Genomic DNA, 21,270 nt, shown 5'->3' with positions numbered 1-21,270 from the left:
GCCCGGGGGCCTGGTGGAGACCTCTATGTGGACCAGGGCCAAGGTGTCCAACTCCAATGCCCTGGAGACAGAGCACACAGATTTACCCCAAATGCCACCAGTCTCTGATTGGGTGACAGGTAAAAGTGCTTGGTGACCACACTGTCTTGCAGGGTCCTGGTTTCTTGCCTGTCAATTATGCAGGATGGCAAGGGGTCACTTCCTGTGCTGTGTGGGGCGGAGCCATGTGCTGTCGAGCATTTGAGCCATGGTTCCTGTAAGCCAAGGAGCACAGCAACTGCAGGCCACGCAGCAACCTCAGGCCTCCCACAGAGCACGGGCAGCATGTGGTGAGCAGTCCTGGGGGCACTGAGTGCGGAGACGATGGTGTTGTGTGTAGTCGGAGCTACATAAGGCACACTGGGAATCCCTGTGCTCTTCTTTTAAAAACGTGGCTGCTAGAAACTTTAAAAAGACAAATGTGGTTCGTGTATTTCTATTAGAGGGAGCGGCTCTAGTCAGGGGTCGGCCCACTGCACTCCCCAGGCCACATCTGAGTAAAGTTTTATTGGCACACACTTATACCACTGTCCCTGCACTCCAAGGCCAGCAGAGCTGTGAGGCCTGTGAAACCTGAGCTCTTTCCTACACGGACCCTGAGACAGGATGCTGAGCCCTGGCCCAGCCTGCGAGGACAGGCCACACCGTGTCTCACTAGCCCTGGAGGCTTGCACCTCAGGGTCTTAATGAATATTTATCCGATAGAGAGGATAAAAGACTGGAGGTTTTGATGCTGTGTCCCCTAAGTAGGAGAGGGTGTGGCTCTTTTGGAGATGATAGTTTGGAGGAAAGCAGGGACACTTAGATCAGGCTCCAAATTTAATCCTGGCATTTACACTGGGAGGCAGGTGACACAGGTGCCAGGCGGTGGGGGAGGCGCGGACTGGGAGACCTGGGGGCACCTGCCCATCTAAGTGGCCTTTCTGCTCAGCTTTGGTGGATTGTGGTTCAGAGGGGACTTGGCTGAGGAGGTCCAAACTTCTGCTTTTTTCAAAGGAGGCAGGAAAGCCGTGTATTTTCACTTAAGTCTCTCAATTTGGAAACGTTAGAAACTAATTTCATCAATTAGGAATGCTGGTGAGCCAGACCAAATGTGTCTTTAAGGCGGTATGTCCAGGGAGCCCCCGGTACCCCCTGCTTTGTGGAGAGGTCATCTCCAGTCAACACAAGCGGCTTAACATCTACTGTGCTTCTCACCTTAAGAAAAGCGTAACCCAGGTCCTGATTTTTAATCAATTTATTAATTTAATTGGCATCTGCCGAGGGCATAGGGGCTCTTGCCACACTGAGCAGTGTCCAATCTGACATCCACATGCTGGCCGCTGACTTTATAGGGCCGTGATCCTGAGCAGAAGCCTGACGCTTCTCCAGTGACATGAGCTCTGGCTATGTGCAAACCCCGCCAGTGGTCGATGGAGACGTCCTGGGGACATGGGGGATCCCAGGTCTTGACCTGGGGCTGCGGGTCTGTGCTGAGCTGTGCCCCTCTTGTTCCCCTGTAGACCTTCCTGAATACCGTGGGCGAGCTGCTCCTACTGCCCAGTTGGACCGACGTGTCGGAGGTAAGAGCCAAGAACATTTGATCTTCCTAGCACGGCCAGTTCATGTCCATCAGGGGGACAGTGTAGCTATACACATCTAGGCCACTCGGGCTCACCTTGCCTGGACACCTTGCTGAGGCAGAGCCGAGTCTCAGAGGCGCCAGGGCTGCCGTGTGCACGACCCTCCATTCTGAGGAAGGAAGGGGCTGATTTCCCCATGAGGGAGGACCCTTGCTGGTCACTTACCTGGTGTGCTTTTTCCCACGGCACCCTTCTGGAACAGTAATACGAATTGTGTTTGGCGCTTAAAGACCTCTAGACTGGGGGGAGCAGCTGGTACACGACAGCTCACACCTCAGGGTAAAAGTATCAAAACAAAAAGCTCTCGTTCTCTGCACCCATCAAAGGAGGAGAGTCATTTTTATTTTATTTCCAAAAGACCTACGGACTTCACTTATTTAAGAATAAGTCAACAAATAGTCATGGAGAAGTTGGAAAATGCAGGTGATGAGATTGCAGAGGGCGTGGGTGTCGGTCTGCAGATGCTCTGGCAGCCTGAATTTCCACACACACGTGTGCACGCAGAATCTACAAACAGTGTGTGTATCTGGTTTCGCCTGCTTTTCCTCAATCCTGTCAAGAATGTGTTCCAAGATACTGAGCCTTCTTCTGCAGCGTAGTGCTAGTCAGGACAGGATAAGCTGCGTTGCAGTAACAATCAGCCCTGCCTCTCAGAGGCTCAGCACAGCCGACATTCACTCCTTGGGCACATGGAGTCCAGGGTGGCTCTGGGACCCTGTCTCTGTCCATCTGCTGCTGCCTGTGCAACACACGGCTTCCACGGCTGCCGGTGGGTGGAGAAGGCAGGAGGCCCAGGTCCCAGCCACATCAGCAGGGTGAAGTGCTCCTCTCCTGAACTCTTGTCATTAGAAATGTTTGGAAGCGTTTTCCAGAGTGACATCTCATTCTCTCCTTATTAATGAGATTGCACCAGGACTTGAATTTCATGGGCTTTTTATTTGAACAATTTCCAATGGATGGAGAGTGTGTTTAGCATTGGCAAAGGGAGGGAAAAGGTCAAGAATGTAAGACTGATGCAATCTTACCTAGAAGCAGATTCTTTTTATAAGGAGCAGCCCTGCAGGGTTGGTGATTTCAAGGGGACTTTGTGTACGACACCGCACCCTGGGTATCCAGAGAGGAGCTGGAGGGCTCAGACAGATGGAGTTTCTGTATCAATTTAAATTAACTCTTTTGGAATGCATAATACATCGCCAGATATGAGGATCTGCTGCAGCCTATGAATAGACAGCAATGTCCTGCACTCAGGCAGGCTGTAACGTGCACTGGAGAGAGAGCGAAGGAATCAGGAATCTGCCGCTCCCCGTGAGAGTGTGAGCCAGGGACACGGATGCTCACGTGCCTAACTGTGCTCGGCTGATTGAAATCGGGCCAAGAGCCCGAGAGAAAACGTCTAAAATTGGCCTCAGCATTCCATTTCCAGCTCATTAGGGTCTCCTGGAGCATGTGTTTGTGAGAAGCCAAGCTTAGCGCAGACAGATGCAACTCAGAAAGCCCAGAGAAGGGGAGGGCAGAGGGCTGCCAGGGAGGGCGGGGAGGGCAGGACAGGGCAGCAAGACCCCCCCTCCTTGCCCTGTGTCTGAACAGGGGCAGCCGTACCAAATGGGCACATGTCTGAGCTGACAGCAGAAGCGTGTGGGGGCCTCCCTGGGGACAGTATCCACAAGGTTCCCCTGCCCTGTGGACTCAGTGGGCACCGAGGCTCTTGGAGGGCAAGTTCAGGGGGCCAGACATGATTTGGGGTGCTGACCACCTGCCTCCATGAACAGTGGGCCATAACTGCTGGTGCCCTCATGCCAGAGAGGACTTGGGCTGTCATCCCCTGCCCCTAGATTGGAAGGAGTGGAAGGGGCAGGACTGGGATTTTCTGTGTCCCCTGGAGGGTGCAGAGTGGAGCCAGGACCAGGGGTCTGAGCCACTCAGCCTCCCAGCACCCAGGAGCCGATGCTTAGCATGGGATCAGCTCTATGCTGAGTCCCCCTCTGTGAGCACGGGAGGGCCCATGGCCACCGTCCAGCCTGACGGGGGTAGTAGCATGGCTTCTCCCTCTGTGCGGCTGTGGAGAGGCAGTGCGGTTGGTGTTTCTGAGACAGGGTCTTGCTGAGGTGGTGAGGCTGCCTGGAATGTGCCGTCTTCCCCCCTCGGCCTCCATTATCAGGGGTGACAGATATAGTCTCTGGGCCGACTAGGCTGGACGTGTCTGCCCTCGACTGCCCATCCCGTGCAGCCTGGGGGTTCTTAGGCTTCCTTGGTCTGTGTTATTTGCAGGACAGCGTCCTGGCACTGGGCCTGATCGACACCATCGACACAGTCATGGGCCACGTGTCTTCCAACCTGCACCCCAGTGAACCCCAGGTCTCCCTCGTGGGCTCTTCCTCCATGGCAGGTACCGGGGGCCAGTGGGGCAAGGCGGGTATGCAGGTGGACGTGGGGGGCCGGGGCTGGTGCTCCCTGTGGGCTCTGCTGCTCAGTCTCATGCCCACCGGGAGCTGAGGTGAACCCACCTTTGCTGTGTCTTGAAGGAAGGCACAAGGTTAGAGCCAGGGTGGAGGTGGCCCTCACAAGGCGCGCATGCCCCGGCTCACCGCAGGTGCCGCGCCAGCCAGGTCCAGCCGTGGGACCCCCAGGCTGGCAGAGGGCAGCCACCTAGCAGCAGGTTCACTGAGGCCCCAGAGGAAGGGCTGCAGGGGGTGAGGTCACCCCAGGACAAGATCCCTCCTGCCTGGGCTGGAGCCTCAGTTTGGGCAGCGACGACCTCGGGCCCTGTGTTTTTGAGGCCATCTGTTCTAAGAGCAGTGACACTCCCAAGGGAAAGGCAGGTGGCCGGTGCCCCTCCTGCTGCCATGAGCCTGTGCCCAGCTCCTGCCTCCTCTTCCCTCCCTTGCAGACTTCTCCGTGGCAAAGGTCCTCCCCAGGACGCTGGGCGCCCCTCACTACCGCTTCCCTGCCCACGGGCAGAGCTACATCCAGATTCCCCGAGAGGCCTTCTGCAGCCCAGGTGAGTGCAGCGTCTGGGCCCTCTGGGCAGCCCCCAGGGTGGTTCAGGGTCCCCAGGGTGGTCCAGAGTCCCTGGGGGCTGCTGATTGGCCAGAGCTCCTGAGTGCCCTGTGGGAGGGGCCGGGTGTGCTCAGAGCATGTGCCCAAGGGGTGTGCCCAAGAGTGTGCTCCGGCACCCTCAGTGCAAGCTCCGAGGTGTCCCTCAAACACTAACTCCATGCCAGCCACCGACTGAACTGGAATTTTGGGAGTGGGGAGCTGGGAATCTGCACTCAGTGAGTCCGGCCATTCCTGTGGGATTCTCATGTCCCAAGTCTGCTCAGTCCTGGACAGCCAAATGTCAATGGCGAGGGCCACCCCACCCAGGCCTGGCCAGGGACACACCCCTCTGCCCATGAAGGGCCTGCAGCATCCCTGGCAGCCTGGCTCCCCCGGGAGCTCAGCACACGTCTGCAGGGAGTCACTGTCACGGTCCAGCACTCAGTTGCATGGCCACAGTGTGCTGGCCTTTGCATAGCCTGCCTCTGTTGTCTCCAGGAGCTGCCCTGGTCCCTGGGCCTGAGGGGCTATGTGTATGGTGGGTGGGCTTTGTGCTTGTCTGTTTGCCCTGGAATGCTGATACATCCCTGACTCTGCCTTGTCCCCAGCCTGGACCACCATTGTGGGCCTTCTCTACCACTCCATGCACTGCTACCTGAACAACATCCATCCGGCCAGTACAGAGTAAGTCTCGGGTCCACAGCAGAGGACGGTCCTTGTTACTGGGTGGCCAATCTGTGCAACACCCCCGTGCTGTTGCACAAGGAGCACCATCTTGCCAGAGCGCCCTGGGTGCCAGTGCCTGGTGGCTGCTGCCTGGGGCCTGGCAGTCCTGTGGGACAGGCTGACAGTGAGGTGCTCAGGAGCACAGGTGGAAGACGGTCAGCCTCACCTGGGCCTGGCCGTGTGGCCTTGGACAAGTGACTCAGGCCCTCTGAGCCTGTTCGCACGTCTGCAGAACAGGGCAGCAGACCTGCTCATGTCCTTGTCTGCCTTGGGAGGTTGCATTCCCTCATTCACTGATGTGTGCTGAGCACCCACTGTGTGCTGAGCTCCCACTGTGTGCTGAGGGGATGGGGGAGCAAATCGGATAGGAACGGAGCCCTGATGGGGCTCAGATGCAGGGCGATGGCAACCAGTGATGAGCCACAGGAGAGGAGCATGAGGCCGCGCTGGTGGGAGGCCTTGAGCTCAGGGGCTGGGCTCGTCTCGTGGCCTCTGTGGCTGCTCTCGTGGGAGCCCCATCTGGCCAGAGGAGCTGCCCCTGGGTGTTTGTGAGGAGCTGGTGCAGTTCTTCAGGAAGGAGCTGCATGGTGCCCGGGGCCCCACAGGTGGGGCATGGCCTCGCAGGACAGGCGGGCACTGTCTCAGCTCTGAGCCATCAGGCTCTATCCTGGCCCTGATTCACCTCTGACATCTGCTGATGCTCCTCTCTGTGGGGCCACACCCTGTGCATTCCCAAGGGTGAAAACCCTCAAGGGCAAAGGCCATTCTGAGGGCCATGAGTCTGGGAATCACAGTGTCCAGCATTGTGCAAGGCACAGGGCAGGGCCTGGTCTGTGGTCCCCGATGGGGAACGTCGAGCTGCGAGGGCTCCTGGGGCTGTCGTGGAAAGTGAGGGGTGGAATTGGTGGCCCAGCATTTCCTCTATTCCTTTTGCTGTGTGTTTTATTTTGCGGTGGTGTGGAGGGTTGGCTGGGGTCAGTGACATCTTCATGTGGAATTGTCGGAGGACCCTGTCTGTTGTCATTTGCTGGCACAGGAAATTGATGCCTCTCCTGGCTGCAGACTCTGTCTCAGGAAGGTCCCTAGAGCCACCTCCTCAGGACACAGAGGCCGTAGGCTCCATATCCACAGTTCTGGGAATCACCCCTTGTGCTTCCTGGAGGCTACTTCCCAGGGACCCATGTGGGGACACTTTTGCAGGACCTGGGGCCAGGCAAGGGTGCATGTGGGGCTTCACCCCCCATGTCCAGCAGGGTCACCAAACACAGTGCTTCCATCTAGGTACTAGAAAAGCCAGATGAGGGAGGGAAGAGGGGGCCCAGAGCTCCCAGGCCCTGTCCCCTGCTCTGCATGCAGTTGTGTGGGCGAATGCCCTTGGGACCTGCAGAATCCTCAGCCAGTGCCTGGGGAGCTGATGCAGGACACTCACGGGGTCCAAAGGTAGTCAGGTGACCATCTTTCCTTCTAGTTCAGCTGTCTCAAGTTCAGATTCCTGCAGCAGATCCTTGTGGAGCTCCTGCTGTGGGGCCGGAGCTGGGGCAAGGAAGCTCAGACATGCAGCTTAAAGAGGTGCACCCGGGGGTCACTGCACTGCCTACTCCCCACACCTGGACGTGAGCACCTCCTTAATCTTACACACCAGGCACTGGCCATCCTCGCCTGGTCCTGGCCCTGAATATCATTTCAGACTTGGTATCCCGTGAGACCAGTACCATTAGTGCCACTCAAGCTTCTGTAGATTGGGTTGTAAGTGATGGTGAATCCAGATTAAATGTTTTAAGCAAAAGGGGAATTTGTTGAGCCTTGTGAGCTGAAAGCTCCACAGACATTTGGCTTCAGGGGCAGCTTGAGCCAGCAGCCATTTGGTGTCACTAGGTTCTATCTCCAGACTCTTCTTAGTTTAGGGGCCACTTGGAGAGAAGCTGAGGAGCTTTTCCTGGAAGAGGAACATGAGTGCCAGGGCAGAGCAGTAGAGCTCGGCCAGGTTATATGCATGCTGCTTCAGAGTCAGGGAAGGGGGGTTTCAGGCAGGGTGGGTGACCTGCCCAGGGCCATGCAGCCTTGGGACCCTGTGGTCTGGGTCTTTCTGTTCTCGTGCACTCCCCGGGTGTTTTGAGGCAGGCCCTTCCTGGCTCTGGCCTTGCCCTAGAGAGAGAGAGCAGTGCTGAAGGATCAGAGTCCACACACATGCTCAGAGGGTGGGTGGCAGGCCCCCCCTAGTGCAGCAGCCCTGAGTGGTGGCAGTGGCATTCTTCCCAGCAGGGTCTGTGTCTCCGAGGCTGCAGGCCTGGTGCCCAGCTCTGACTGCAGGCCGCCTTCTGTTGTTGTCCCTAACATTTCCCATTTGTCTCCAAGGATTGCCGAGGCAGCCAACTGCAGGACCTGCTTGCTGTCCGCTGCCAGCTACCTGATTTCCCTGGAGGTGTCCCCACCACCCATGGTCTCCCAGAATCTCTCGGGGTCTCCTCTCATCACGATTCACCTCAGGCACAGGCTGGTGAGTTTCCAACTGCCCCTCATCCTGTCCTCCCTCTGGTTTGTGCTGAGGAGCTTTGCCATCAGGGTGACTGTATGAGGACACTGTGGTGCTGGCACAGAGTCCCTGCTCCTGTGACTGAACTGCAGCAGGAGGTTCAGGGAGGGCTGGAGGGCCTCTGAGCGCAGAGATGTGTATGGGGATTGCACACGTGCCAATGGTCAGGACTAACGTCCTGTTGGGAGGACAGGAACAGGTGTGTCTCTCAGTACAGTGTTTAGTGGACAGGATCAAGGTGCAGAGCTCATCTGGGTTCTCCTTGAGTTCAGCACAAGCGTCTCCAGCCTCAGGTTTGCAAGATGAGTTTGCCCTGTGTCGTAACCTCAGTTCCCTCCATTCTTTCTCTGTCACTGGGTGAGAAGGGCACAGGTGTGGGAGGTACCAGGGCCTCTGTCCCTCAAGATGCCTGTGATCCTCCTGTGTGGTCCTGTGTTTGAAATGTGGCACTAATTCTGCTCCCAAGGAAGTGCCACTTGTGCAACCAGCATGGAGCTGTGAGGACCAGCCACACCAGGTGTGTTCATCTGTGCTGCCCTGAAGGACACAGGGACACTGTGTGGAGCTGTCCTTGTGAAGGAGGCCAGTACAGGACAGTAGATGTTCAAATCCTGCCCAGAGGGCCAGTGAAGAGTCTGGAGGAGGGCAGGAGAGAGAACAGGCAGGTGGAGGAGCCCCAGGGGTCAGAGATGGACTGCCTGGCACAGAACCAGGGCTGTGCCACAGCCAAGTGTCAAGGACATCCCAATTCACACACCCAGAACACACTGGACACACTCAGGCACACACCCAGCACACACTCATATGCACTCCTCCTGTAGTTTTGGGCTGGTGAGCTGTGGAGTCTGAGGTGGTGGTGAGCTCGTGAGGCCACAGCCCACCTTTCCTACCCTGTGTTCTCTGGTGGTTCCCTTAGAGGCTCCTGGGCAGGGTGGGGTACTAAAGACACCTGGCACTCACTCTGTACCTGGGAATGACTCCAAAACAGCCCAGGTGTCCTGCAGCCGGGTTGGGCGGAACATGAGGTTTATGGCCCTCCCATGTTTTTGGCATTGTCATCGTCCCCAGTGTTTGGAATGCTAAGCTGCTGGTCTCAGTGAATGACCACTGGCCTCTTGGTGGCTGCATGCTAGTGCTCTGGAAGGTTGGTGTTTGTTCACAGGTGGACCCAATCCCCCTTTCTGCTCTCCTTATTTTGAACTCTGGTTATGTTATAGCCAAATGACAAAGAGCAGAGAGGTGGAGACCCTCTGGCCTCATGGTGGGGTAGTGAAAATGAATTCTGGCAGCCAGGCACACCATAGCACCTCTCCTGGGACCATGCACACATGAAACTCACTTCTGAAGGTGTACACTGCCAAGGAAGACTGACACAAGCTGGGTCCTGAGGGTGCCTTGCTGGGTGCTCTTCTGAGTGATCCAGCAGTGACTCTGGGCACAGCAAAGCCTGGATTTAGCAGTTCCAAGTGTGCATCCTGCCCCAGAACAGCATGTTCAGGAACCCCAGGTGTGCATCCTGCCACAGCACAGCACATCCAGGAAGCCCAGGTGTGCATCCTGTAATAGCACAGCACATCCAGGATTCCCAGGTGTGCATCCTGCCCCAGCAGACACATCCAGGAAGCCCAGGTGTGCACCCTGCCCTAGAACAGCATGTTCAGGAAGCCCACTTGTAAATCCTGTAATAGCACAGCAATTCCAGGAGTCCAGGTGTACATCCTGCCCTAGTACAGCAAGTCCAGGAAGCACAGGTGTGCATCCTTCCCCAGCAGAGCACATCCAGGAAGCCCAGATGTGAATCCTGTCATAGCACAGCATGTCCAGGAGTCTAGGAGTGAATCCTGCCCTAGTACAGCAAGTCCAGGAAGCCCAGGTGTGTATCCTGCTCCAGTACAGTACATCAAGAAGCCCAAGTGTGCATCCTTCCCTAGTACAGCACATCCAGAAAGCCCAGATGTGCATCCTGCCCTAGTACAGCACATCCAGGAAGCCCAGTGTGCATCCTGCCCTAGTACAGCACATCCAAGAAGCCCAGATGTGCATCCTGCCCTAGTACAGAATGTCCAGGAAGCCCAGGTGTGCATCCTGCACTGATCTTCTATTTCCATGGATTCTCTGCCCCCCTTATTCTGCTCCAGCTTCTGCATATGAGAGGAGACATCTGACCCGTGACTTTCTGAGTCTGGCTTATTTCAAGCCACGTGATGTTCTCCATTTCCATCCGTTTACCTGCAAAAGCCGTAATTTTATTCTTCTTTGTTTTTTTAATGGCTGAGTAAAGCTCCATTGTGTATAGACCATGTTTTCTTTATCCAACCATTAGTTGATGGGCACCTGGGCTGGTTCCATAATGTGGCTATCATGAATTGTGCTGCTATAAACATCCGTGTGGCTGTGTCCCTATGGCACACTGATTTTGTTTGGATGAGCCTCCTTCAGGCACTTCCCTGAGAAGTGTATGCGGTGCTGTGTACGTGGGCTTTGCCCGCCGTGCTGTCCTGCATTGGGCTCTTGGCTTAATGTTTCCTGACCGACAGCCGTGGACCGCTCATCTCCATGCCTGGGTCACGGTCCACCTTTACCAACCTTTCATAGCCATTGCGAGAAGCACGCTCACCTGTCTGAGCCCAAGGGATGGACAAGGGATGGCAAAAAGCCAGGTTTTGCTTTAGCGAGGTCTTGCAGGACCGGGTGCCTAGGGAGTGGGCAGACCAGGAGCAGCTACAACCAGTATGCTATCCCCAGAGCACAAGGCCCCTCCCCATTCCCCGCTGGCTGAGTGCTGTGGGTGCACAGTCTTCCTGAAGGTGCCCACTCGCCCACTGTGCTGTGTAAAGAAACACACCTTCAGGCCCACCTCCCTCTGTTCTCTTGTGGTAGGAGAGCTCCCTGGTTGGGTGCCTGGGGGTACCATGCAGTCTCCCTCTGCTGGCCAGGTGGGCCTTCCTTCTCCCCTGCCATCTGTCAAGGGGTTAGGAATTCCACACTCCACGTCACCTGCTGGGAACTTTCCATCCTGCTCCCCGCTCCAGTGGCCCGCCTTATACCCCAGTCATGCATGTGTAGCTGGCTCCTGTCCTCTGAGACTTTCTGTTTCTCACAAGTCAGCTCTGGCTTTTTGGTTTATTATTTCCAGACCAGTAGCTGGAAACTCTGTACCCATTTTAATTTCTGCATAGTAGTCCACCTCTATCAGCATTCCGTGGCTGAGAACTGGCTTTTTTCGTATTCTTGCTAATTACACATAGCACACTAATGAACCCCCTGCATTCTTGCTCATCATCCCCAGCCCTTTTTTCTTATTCTTCATTTTGAGACAGGGTCTCCCTAAATGGCCTAGTCTGGCCTTGAACTTGTGATCCTCCTGCCTCAGCCTCTCCGGTCACCAAGATTAGAGGCGTGTGCCACCACGCTCGACCCTATTTAGCATAATTTCTGAGGAACAGAACTGTCTGGTTAAATGCCTACACTTTTTTTTTTTTTTTTGGCTGTTACAAGAGCAGCCGACTTTCTGAGGTCTCTCTGGTGACCCTGGATGTGCATCTGTTTGGGGTCAGCCCTGAATCAGAGTGGCTAGGTCCTGGGTGTGCATACCTTCCCCAGAAACAGATGCCGACAAGCAAATTTTCCAAAATGGGAGCTCCCCTCTTGGCATGTGAGCTTCCTGGTTGCCAGGTTAGAATTGCTGGTCTTTTCCAGAGTGCTCATTCTGGAAGCTACTGTCACCTCTTTCTGACGGCCATTTTCTTTTTTCATGTCACGATGACCCCTCTTTGTGTTATTGTACATGCTAATACTCTTCTAAAAAAAAAAACCGGTCCTACCCTCTTTTTCTGCCGTGTTGTCTGCTGGGTTCCTTCCCTGTTTTCAGAGTTCTGTGGGCATTTTGGACGAGTCATTTGTCAGGTATACATACGTAGGGTAGATTTCTTCTGGGACTGGGTCTGGCCTTTTGTTCTTATGGTATTTACTAACGAGCAGCAGGTTTAAATTTTAATGCAGCCCAGTCTGCCAAGCCCTTCTGTGTAGCGCTTTTCTGTGTCCTGCTTGGGGACTCTCACCTAGCCCAAGGTTACAAAGAGCCTCCCGTGGTGCCTGAAACATTCATCGTTCTCTTTCCTACTGAGATCTACGGCCCTGTCTGGTTGTGTCCTGCGTGCCATTGACGGGGTGAGGCGGGGGATCCGTCTTCTCCCATGTGGACGTCAGCCTGCCTCACCCCTCGTTGGCACGACGCCCTCCCTCTCACCGAGCACCACTCCACTATAAACCAAGTGCCCTTTCTGTTTCTGGGTTCTGCTCTTCCCCCAGATGCCATTTGTGCCACAAAGCTGCTGGGGCTTGTGCCAAGGCCTGAGAGCCGCTGTGCAGAAGACCCTCCAGCCTCCCTCTCCCAGGAGGCCTTGGCTATTCGGGGCTCCACATCTTAAAGTTCAGGAGACCCTGCAAGACTGCTGCCTAAGGAGACGAGACAGTGGGTGCACTCCCGGTGGGCTCGTTAGCGCCAGTTCCCATTCCTGCGGACCTGTGGGGGTGTCTTTCTCACCCCTCCACTGGCACCTCGGCTGGACAGCTTCTCCTAGGTCCTCGGCCATCTGCGTTTTTCTTTTATGTCGCGCACTTCTGTTGATTTTCCGGATGGAGGTTTGTTATTGACTCCAAGGACTCTTCGCACCTTGGAGATGTCAGCTCCGTGCTGGATGCAATCCACCCCCCTGATTTTTTATTTTGATTACTTTTGCTTCATGCAGTTGAAAATTTTTATATTGTCAAATGCATCGACTGTTCTCTCTAGAAAAAAGTGCACTGGTTTCTTATGACTGCGGTAACCAATCCCAAACACGAAGTGCTAAACCAGCATGTGTTTGTCATCCTAGAGGCCAGGTGCAGAGAGTCAATCTTACTGGGCTAAAACCCAGATGACTCAGGGCTGCGTTCCCTTTGGAGGCTCAGAAGAGAATCTGTTTCCTTGTCTTTTGGCTTCTGAAGGTGTTCTTGTCCTCTCATGTCTTCAAATCAGTCTATCAAAAATCCACAACCCATCAATCTACTCATCCATCCCATCCACCCATCCTCCCATCCACCTATCCTTCCATCATCCCATCCACCCATCCTCCCATCCATTCATCCTTCCATCCATCCTCCCATCCTCCATCCTCCCATCCATCCATCCATCCTCCCATCCTCCCATCCATTCATCCTTCCATCCATTCATTCTCACATCCTACCATCCATCCATCCATCCATCCATCCATCCATCCATCCATCCATCCTCCCATTCTCCCATCTATCTATCCTTCCATCTATCCATCCTCCCATCTTCCCATCCTTCCATCTATCCATCCTCTCATCCTCCCATCCATCCTCTCATCCTCCCATCCTCCCATCCATTCATCCTCCCATCCTCTCATCCATCCATCCTCCCATCCATCCACCCACCCATCCATCTGCCCACCCAATCACCTGTCCATCCTGTCATCCAACCTCCCATCTCCATTCATCCCTCTACCTATCTCCCTCCACCCATCAGCCTCTCTCTCTCTCCCTCCCCCAACCTCTGCTTTGCTGACCTCTGGTCCTCTGGCCCTGCCCTCCTGCCTGCTGTCTCAGGATCCTTAGTTTAACTGCACTGGAACCACCCCACCCCCACCATGCTTTGTAGGTAAAGGGACATTTACAGGTTCTGGGGATCAGGTGTGGTCTTTGGCAGGAGGCAGAGCATAGTGTTTTGTCTTCACAGAAGGCAATTGAGGAGTCCATAAAAGTCACTTCCAGACTTCAGTCACTGTGCTGCTCAGAGCAGGTGATGCCATTGCAGGTGGACAGGCTCCTTCTGCCATCACCCCCTCTGTCTCCTGGGGCTTTCTGCAGCTGCACTTTCCACTCTGGAGCTACATGAGCAGGACAGATGCACATCTGTGGTGCTTTGTCCTTCCCCTGGGGGATGAGGCCCAGGGTGATGTTTCCTCCACTGCGCATCAGGGCTGGTAGGACAGGGACAGGGGAGAGAGGACAAGGACCTTCTTACTTGATGGCACATTCTCAGCCTGGAGCAGAGCCAGCCTGGGTGGGGTCTTCTGAAACACCTGGCAGTGACAGGATCAAAAATTAACAGGGCACTCAGGACACCACAGGCGGCAGCTGGCCCGGGCGGCTCAGCCTGGCCCCAGCTCAGAGGACACTGGCTGTTGAAGGTTCATCTTTCACCACAGTGGCCCTACCACCTCCAAAGTGCCCCTGCAGTCCACCCTGGTCCCCAGGCCTGGGCCTAGCTGAGCACAGCCCTGCCCCTCACCTGCTGCCCAGACCCCCTACTGGCCTCCTGCAGCTGCTGCACCTTCAGCCCCTCCCCCCGGCAGATGGAGTGTGCTTTTGAAGAGGCACTTCTGGCCCTGGCCCTGTGACCCTGCCTGTAAGAAGCCAACGCAAGGTCATGCTAGCAGCCTGGATGGTGAGGAAAACAATGAGCACAAGTCAGTCTTTTCCTGGGAGAGGCCAGGACAGGAAGGCTCGGTCCATCCAGGCCCTGGGGGCGACTGTTCCTAATGAGGGCATCTTCTTGGGGCTTCTCTCCAAGAGCCTTGCCATCCCTGACCCAGAGCGCACCAGCCTTGGCCGACCAGCGGGCCAGTGGCTTGGAGGGAGGGGTGTCCGTGGGGCGGCTACTGGCCAGACTCGCCTCCCCTCATGGCCATGCAGGGAGGCTGCTTGACTTCCTAAGGCAGTTGGGGTCCGGGGAGGCCTGGGGGGCTTTCCAGGTACTTTAAAGACTGAAATACCCACAGGCATTTTAAGTTGGGAGATTTCATGTCAGTCTGGATCCCGTCTTCCCGTCTTCCCTGGGACACCGAGGACCTGGGGAGGGGCACGTTCACATGCAGACCACCACATTCCATCAGGAGTTTCTGGCCTCCCAGGGGACATGACTGCCTCCTTCTAGAGCCCAGCACAGCTGGGGACCACTGAGTCACCTTAGTCACTAGGAGCCTAAGTGGAGCCCCTCCCTGGGCAGAGGGGTGGGGCCTTAGTGCCGTTTGCACTGCTCCCCCAGCAGCCTGGAGAGGGGCACCTGGAGCCTTCTCCTAGGGAAGGCTGTGGCCGCCCTCCCTGGGCCTCTCCCTCTGGTCCCTCCCCCTCCTTCCTGGCATCTTTTTCCTTCCCCTCCCCCTTTCCATTGTCTTCCCTACTCCTTTTTCTTTTCATCCTTCTCTTCCTTTCTTTTTTTTTTTATTCATTTCTTCCCCTTGTTTTTTTTTCCCCCTTTCCCCTCACTTCCTCTTGTATGTGAAATAAGGATCATGAATCATGGCTGTGCTGTGTGGTTGAGTTTTAGGTTATACCCCTAAATCAGCGTGTTCTTTAACATCAGGACAAAGTCTGAAGCAATAGTATCCTTGAAAACATGTGCTTGGCCCCATCTTTCAAATGTGCATTAGCATAGATGCCTCACTGTGGATCAAAAACTGCTCCTGGGGACCTGAGATCATCCTGTGGTGGCTGCGGTGGGTGGCCTGCTCTTGGGTCAGTGCTGTGCAGTGGCCCAGGCAAACCCCTGGGAACATGAGTTCTTGGTGAAGGTAGTGTTCCAGCCTCATGGGCTGTTGGCAGGAAAGTCCTCTGTGAACTTTAGAGCTTGCCTGCTGGTCAGAGCCTGCTGTGTGATGGCCCCAGCATCATGTGTGGCCTGCTGGTGACCTGGACAGCACTTTAGTGTTGAAACAGTCGATAGTTTCAAAATCAGAAGGACTCTTACCTTCACGTCTGAATTCCTCGTTTCTGCCCTGAAACCCGTTTCTGACCCCTACTTGTTTTGAGGAGGGGCAGAGTGGTGGCTGCCCCGGGGACTTGTCCTCACCCAGTGGATCCCAGGGCCATCTGAGCTCTGAGCTATGGTGGGAGTGTGGCTGTTTCTCGGATGCCCTCACCTGGGCAGATGTCCTACTGTGCTCCTGGAAGGGGCAGAGCCCTCACCAAGCACTGGGGATGCAGGCAGGAAGGGCCGGAGGCCAAGTGAGGAGCTGGCCCTGGCTGATTCTGAGACCCTCCAGGGCTGACATTCCAGTGGGGCAGGCCTGGGGCAGAGGATGGCTGCAGGGTGCCAGGACAGCAGGAAGCCACCACCCCAAGAAACACTGTGGGGGACAGAGGGCCGCCTGGAAGCAAATTGTCACTCCCAGTCTGGGAAGAGTCTGCCTGGTCAGAGAGCTCCTGGGAACAGATGGCAGCCACCCAGTGCCTCCCTTGTCCAGACAGAGACCACTTGCCCTCCTGACCAGGAAGGAGGGGGAGACCACAGGGACACTTGTGACCTCAGCAGGGAGAGGGAGCAGGGACACAGGTGTTCAGAGGTGAAGAACTGAATAAGCAAACTTGGGGTTACCTGCAGAGGGGGATGCATTTGATGACACTCCCCAGGAGACCTGGGCCCCGCCTCACATGCGGCTAGGACGGTTCCTTAGGAGACACGATCGGCTGGTGGGTGGGAGCGCTCAGGAGCAGACACCTGGTGCTACCCTCTCTGCACACCCCTTGCACCCATCCTGGTGAGGCCTCCCCTGGGGGCAGCGTCTGCAGATGGCCACTAGTGGGACGTCATTGCCAAGGTCCACCCCAAGAACAGCAGCACAACAGAGGCCTGTTTCTCTCAAGCAGGATCACGGAGGAGAAGGCTCTGGGCCGGCAGGATGAGCCCGGGACCCGGCCCCTTCAGCCTTCAGTCCCAGGCCCCAGGTCCACTGGACCTGCACGTCCTGTGTCTTGGGAGGGACATGGCAGAGAGGAGCGAGCCCAGGCAGGTCCTCTGAATGAGACGGGGCCCCTGACCGCCCACCAGGCAGACTGGTCACAACAAGGGCCAGCTGCTAGGGGTCATTGTAGGTGGCCATCAGGGCCTCTTTTGCCCTGGAATGTGGAAACAAATGCCCAGTGTCACCCTGCACACAGGGCTGGTGCCCCCTGTTCTCTGAGCGGGTGCCAAGGGTGAAGCCCAGGCTGGGCCAGCGGTCTTCCTAAAGCTGTGAGTGAGGTGGTGGACACCGGGGCAGTGGGGTCACGCCTAGGGTCACCTCTGGGTGTTTCTCCTCTTTGGGGAATACAGTTCCTTCCAGCCCACCCTGAAGCTGGCTGGGAGTGCACAGCTGGGTGGTGGAGCCGGAAGCCCTGGCTGGGCCTCCTGGCCTCCCAGTGCCCTCAGCAGCTGCAGCTGGGGTGCTTCCCAGCTGTGAGGAGGGGCTTGCCCAGATCCCTGAATTTGACCCCACAGCCCCCAGGAGGAGTGAACTGGGCGTGCACATTCAGGGCATGGCCATCAAGGGGGTCCTGGTGATCCGGAAGTCCTTGGGTGTGCAGGGTGGGGGCCTGGCCAGCACCACCCTGCTGACTTTCAGATGATCATGGGTTGTGGATCCAGCAGCTTTTTATAGCTCACATAAAAGACTTGTCTTCTGAGAAACCAGCCCTCATTTGTGAGCAGGCTGGATCATTTTTAGACGCTGGCAGGGACCCTGTGCACCCAAGGATAAGCCCCTGCTCAAGGGGCCTTGCATCTGGAACCAGGGTGGGCCTGCAGGGCTGGGCAGACCCTTCCCTCTCCCCTCTCTGGACAGTGAGGGATGGGCCTCTCCTCTGGTGTTGGTCACTGCTCAGCAGCTCTAGGGTCAGTCTGCACGCGCAGCCTCTCCTGCCGCTCAGGTGAGAGGAGGAGGGGAACTCAGAAGAAGAGAGGGTGGGGTCCAGGGGATGGGCCTTAGGGGCGGGAGTGGGCCCAAGCATCAGTACCTTCTGACTTCCCTGCTCCACATGGTCACCCTGTGCCCAAGTCCCAGCCCCTGGCCTCTGGCCCCAGTTCCCACTGTGTCGGGAGGGGCCGTGGTGCTTCATGAGGGCCAGTGAAGCGCCTGCAGCAGGACACAGGCTGTGTCACCAGCTGTCCTGCGGGAGCAGACCCTGGACCTGGCACAGCTGATGCAGCCTAACGCCCGTCCTCAGTGCGCACCTTCATGCCCGCACCACTGCTCCTATGTGTGACCTGCGAGCCTGCTATCTCTGGCCAGGAGCGGGTGTAGGAGGGACTGCTGGTGGTGAAGTGCTGCCTGTGTCCTTTTCTGGTGGGGACGGAAACCTTCAAGTCACTGATGAAGTGTTGACCCATGGACTACACCAAGGGATCCCGTAGGTCCTAAGTGGTCACATGCACTTGTCAGCCCGACTGGTGGCCTCTCTGGCTGCCCCTTCCCATGTGGCTCAGATCACACCCAGCACCCTGACCTTGAGCTGCTGGCCTGGCTGTGACAGGGGCCCAGGAAGCTGCAGGAATAGGCCAGCCTCTCAGGGGGCTTTAGTTGGATGGGAGGAAGATGGGACCAGGCCACCAGCAGAACTGGCCATGCTGCTTCCTGGGGTCAGTGGGGAGACCCACAGCCACGCGGAGCCAGGTCTCTGGCTGGAGGGAGGGCGGGGGAGAGACTGCAAGAGAATCTCTGAACCAGGTGCTCAGAGGGACAGGGGAGCGGTCACCCGCACCATACAGCAGGGCTCTACCGTGAACATGGGGCCTGGGTGTGGCCCCTGGGCCATCAGCCTCCTTTCTGGCTCTGTGTTTAAACAGGGTGGGCTCCAATGTCCAAGGTATGGGTCAGGCTGCAGGAGCCTGAGGGGCCTGAGACCCCTGCCCCTGAGTTCAGTACCAGTCAGCCGTATCCTGAGGCCAGTGTGGAGACACTGCCACTGTCCTGGTGTTCCAGGTGGGGTCTGGTGCCGTTGACCATGTGGTCATTTCATGCTCGTCTTCTTGTCTGCTCCATTTCTGAGCGTGCCCTGAAGGTGAGCTCTTGTGTGAGGAACAGCTCAGCAGGACAGGCCCGCTGTCCCCTGGGGGCAGGTCATGCTGCTCAGCCATCAGGGAGTTAGAGGACGATGTCCAGGGCTTCCCAGAGGACAGGGACCAGGTGCTTCCCTCCACAAGGTGGCTGGGCTTCCCTGGCAAAGCACAGGGAGGATAGCGCTTGGCCAGCTCAGCCAGGTGCTGTGGAGGTGTCTGGTCACAGGCCTTCTCATGATTATTTGTCTGGTTTGGGGGCTGAGGGCCAGGGTCACTGGGCAGGAGGTCTGCCGGGCAGCTCTGAGGAGACCTGCTCACCGTGTGCCTTATTGGGGAGTCACCTTCCCCACTACTCAGGAGCCTGCGGGCTTACAGGTTCATTGACACCGGCCCTGAACCCTTGGGTCCCTCTGCTCCTCACTAGGATTCCCTCGGGCTCAGAGCACCTCTCACAGCAAACAGAAGCCTGCAGGCAGGTCTGTGGAGGCACAGTTGGCTCAACAGTACTCTTCAGGGGACCGCGAAGGTGGCTTCACCCCGCAGCTGCCTGGACCCATTATGAGCCCTAGAGTGCCTGTGTGTCCTGGGCACCACCTCTGAGGTCCATTTGGTGGTCCTTCCCATTGGTACTCTGGTCACCAATGGTGTCCTCTGCTGGGCTTCAGGGCTCCCTGTCTGGCCGGCCCTCTCTGGTCCTCTCCCCCAGCTCTGGGCACCAACACTGTGGGGCTCCGCCTGGGCTCCTCCTCCCTCACCACCGATCACAGACCCTCTCTGAAGTCTGGGGCCTGGGCCTGCTCCCTGCCCTGGCCTGGTGGTGCTCCTGGGCTCTCGTCACACCTGGCCTTGTGCTGCTTGTTCTGCAGGACATCCACTGTCCCTCCACCTAGGACGCCATCTCGGGGCCCGCTCCACCTGGCATTTCTTCTCCACTTCTGTGCCCGGTGGTGTGATTTATTTTTTAACCTGGCCATGACTTTTTTGGGGGGAATTTTTTTTTTTTTTTTTTTTTTTTTTAGTTAATTTGAAGAGGGAAGCTGTGGAGGACGTTGAGCCATCCCTGAAAGGTGGCTGAGCCTTTCCAGGGGAAGCTGGGCCTCGGGGGCTGTTGGCTGCTCGCGGGGGCTCTTGGGGCTTTGTACTGCCTCTGGCTTTGAGGCTCAGCAATACCAATCATCTTCCCACTGATATGGAAATGTACCTGGCAGAGTCGGTGGCCATCCCTCCCTGTGGACGTGGACCAGCTCTGTCTGCCAGGCAAAGTCCCTCCGGCTCTCATGCCTCGTCTATGAGTGTTCCTGGGCCTTCCCCTGGAGGGCTGTGGCACCTGCTGGTTGCCTGCTAATCCATGGGTTAAGTGGCATCTCAGGCGTCTGGGTCACAATTCACCTTTTAAAGCCCTCCTTCAACAAGCGTGAGAGTCCCGGGCCAGCTGTGCATCTTCTTCCCTGACTTATAGGAGGGGCGTGGTATGTGTGCCTGTGGTCAGGCCTGGGGGCCGGGGACTGTGCCGGCTGTGCTGGGAAGTGCCTCAGCAGATGGGAACAGGAAACAGGATGAACAGGGATGGGTCCTGCCGCAGACCCTGCAGCCTGTCCTGTGGTTCCAGAATGCAGACCGGCATGCTGTTACAGCTGTTGACCGGTGACGAGTTCTTGCTCCCCGATGTTGAAGAATAACACCAAAGAAGCACGCCGAGGCAAGGCCACAGTAGAGATTAGAAATCTATTAAAGGACAGCAGAAAAGACTTCTCCCGGAGGAAGAAGGGGACCCAAAAGGTGGAATCCGTGGAAGTGCAGTTGTCTCCCCTTTTTATAGTTCTTTCAGTAATGGAATGTAGGTTGGAAGGCCCTAGGGGTGGGACACAGGTGGGCCAAAGAAGTAATCTGGGCATTTCCGGAGTCAAGTTTGCTGTTCATTAACATTTCTTTGGGATGGGCTATCTCCAAATCTGTTGGGGGCTGTATCCTGGGCTTTATTAACATTTCTTTGGGATGGGCTGTCTTCAAATCTGTTGGGGGCTGTTCATTAACATTTCTTCCAGGTGGACTTTGGCCTAGGGCCTTTTCGGAACTTTATTAACATTCCATGAGTTGTCCTGTTTTCCCTGAGTCATTCCCAGCATGGCCTCCATTTTAGATTTCACTCGATATTAGACCCGATTTACCTAACTACACTGACTACCTAACTTTAAATCTGGCTTCAATGCCATCCCACCCTTCTCTAAGTGGGTAGCCCTCTCTGGGGAGGTGGCATCATTCCTATCATGGCACACAGAGGTGGGCACAACAGGGACTGCTGTCAACAGGATCAGGCTGCAAGGTGAGCCGAGTGGTGTGGTCCTCACACCCACGTGGTGCTGCCTGGCACTAGAGGAGCTGGTGCGAACCCCTGGGCACACTGTGCTAGAGCTTCCTGGTACCTGATGAAGCTTGTACACCGGGTGCTGTTTTTCTGTTCTGGGTACCAGTGGCCCAGGTAGCAGGCCGCCCTT

General features: G+C 56.4%; 1 protein-coding gene across 2 annotated transcripts in view; it reads left to right on the top strand.

The window, feature by feature from the left end:
• Positions 1-21,270, top strand: part of Adgrd1 (adhesion G protein-coupled receptor D1) — a 96,717-nt gene that overhangs the window by 33,103 nt on the left and 42,344 nt on the right. For both annotated transcript variants that reach the window (XM_026408045.2, XM_077796825.1), the window contains 5 exons: positions 1,542-1,601; positions 3,930-4,047; positions 4,549-4,659; positions 5,306-5,381; positions 7,779-7,920. In XM_026408045.2, coding sequence (XP_026263830.2) covers positions 1,542-1,601; positions 3,930-4,047; positions 4,549-4,659; positions 5,306-5,381; positions 7,779-7,920 — 507 coding nt within the window. The remainder of the gene's footprint in view (positions 1-1,541; positions 1,602-3,929; positions 4,048-4,548; positions 4,660-5,305; positions 5,382-7,778; positions 7,921-21,270) is intronic.

The sequence above is a fragment of the Urocitellus parryii genome, chromosome 3 (genome assembly GCF_045843805.1).
Source record: "Urocitellus parryii isolate mUroPar1 chromosome 3, mUroPar1.hap1, whole genome shotgun sequence".
NCBI lineage: Eukaryota > Metazoa > Chordata > Mammalia > Rodentia > Sciuridae > Urocitellus > Urocitellus parryii.
This window is presented reverse-complemented; position numbering and strand designations above follow the sequence as displayed.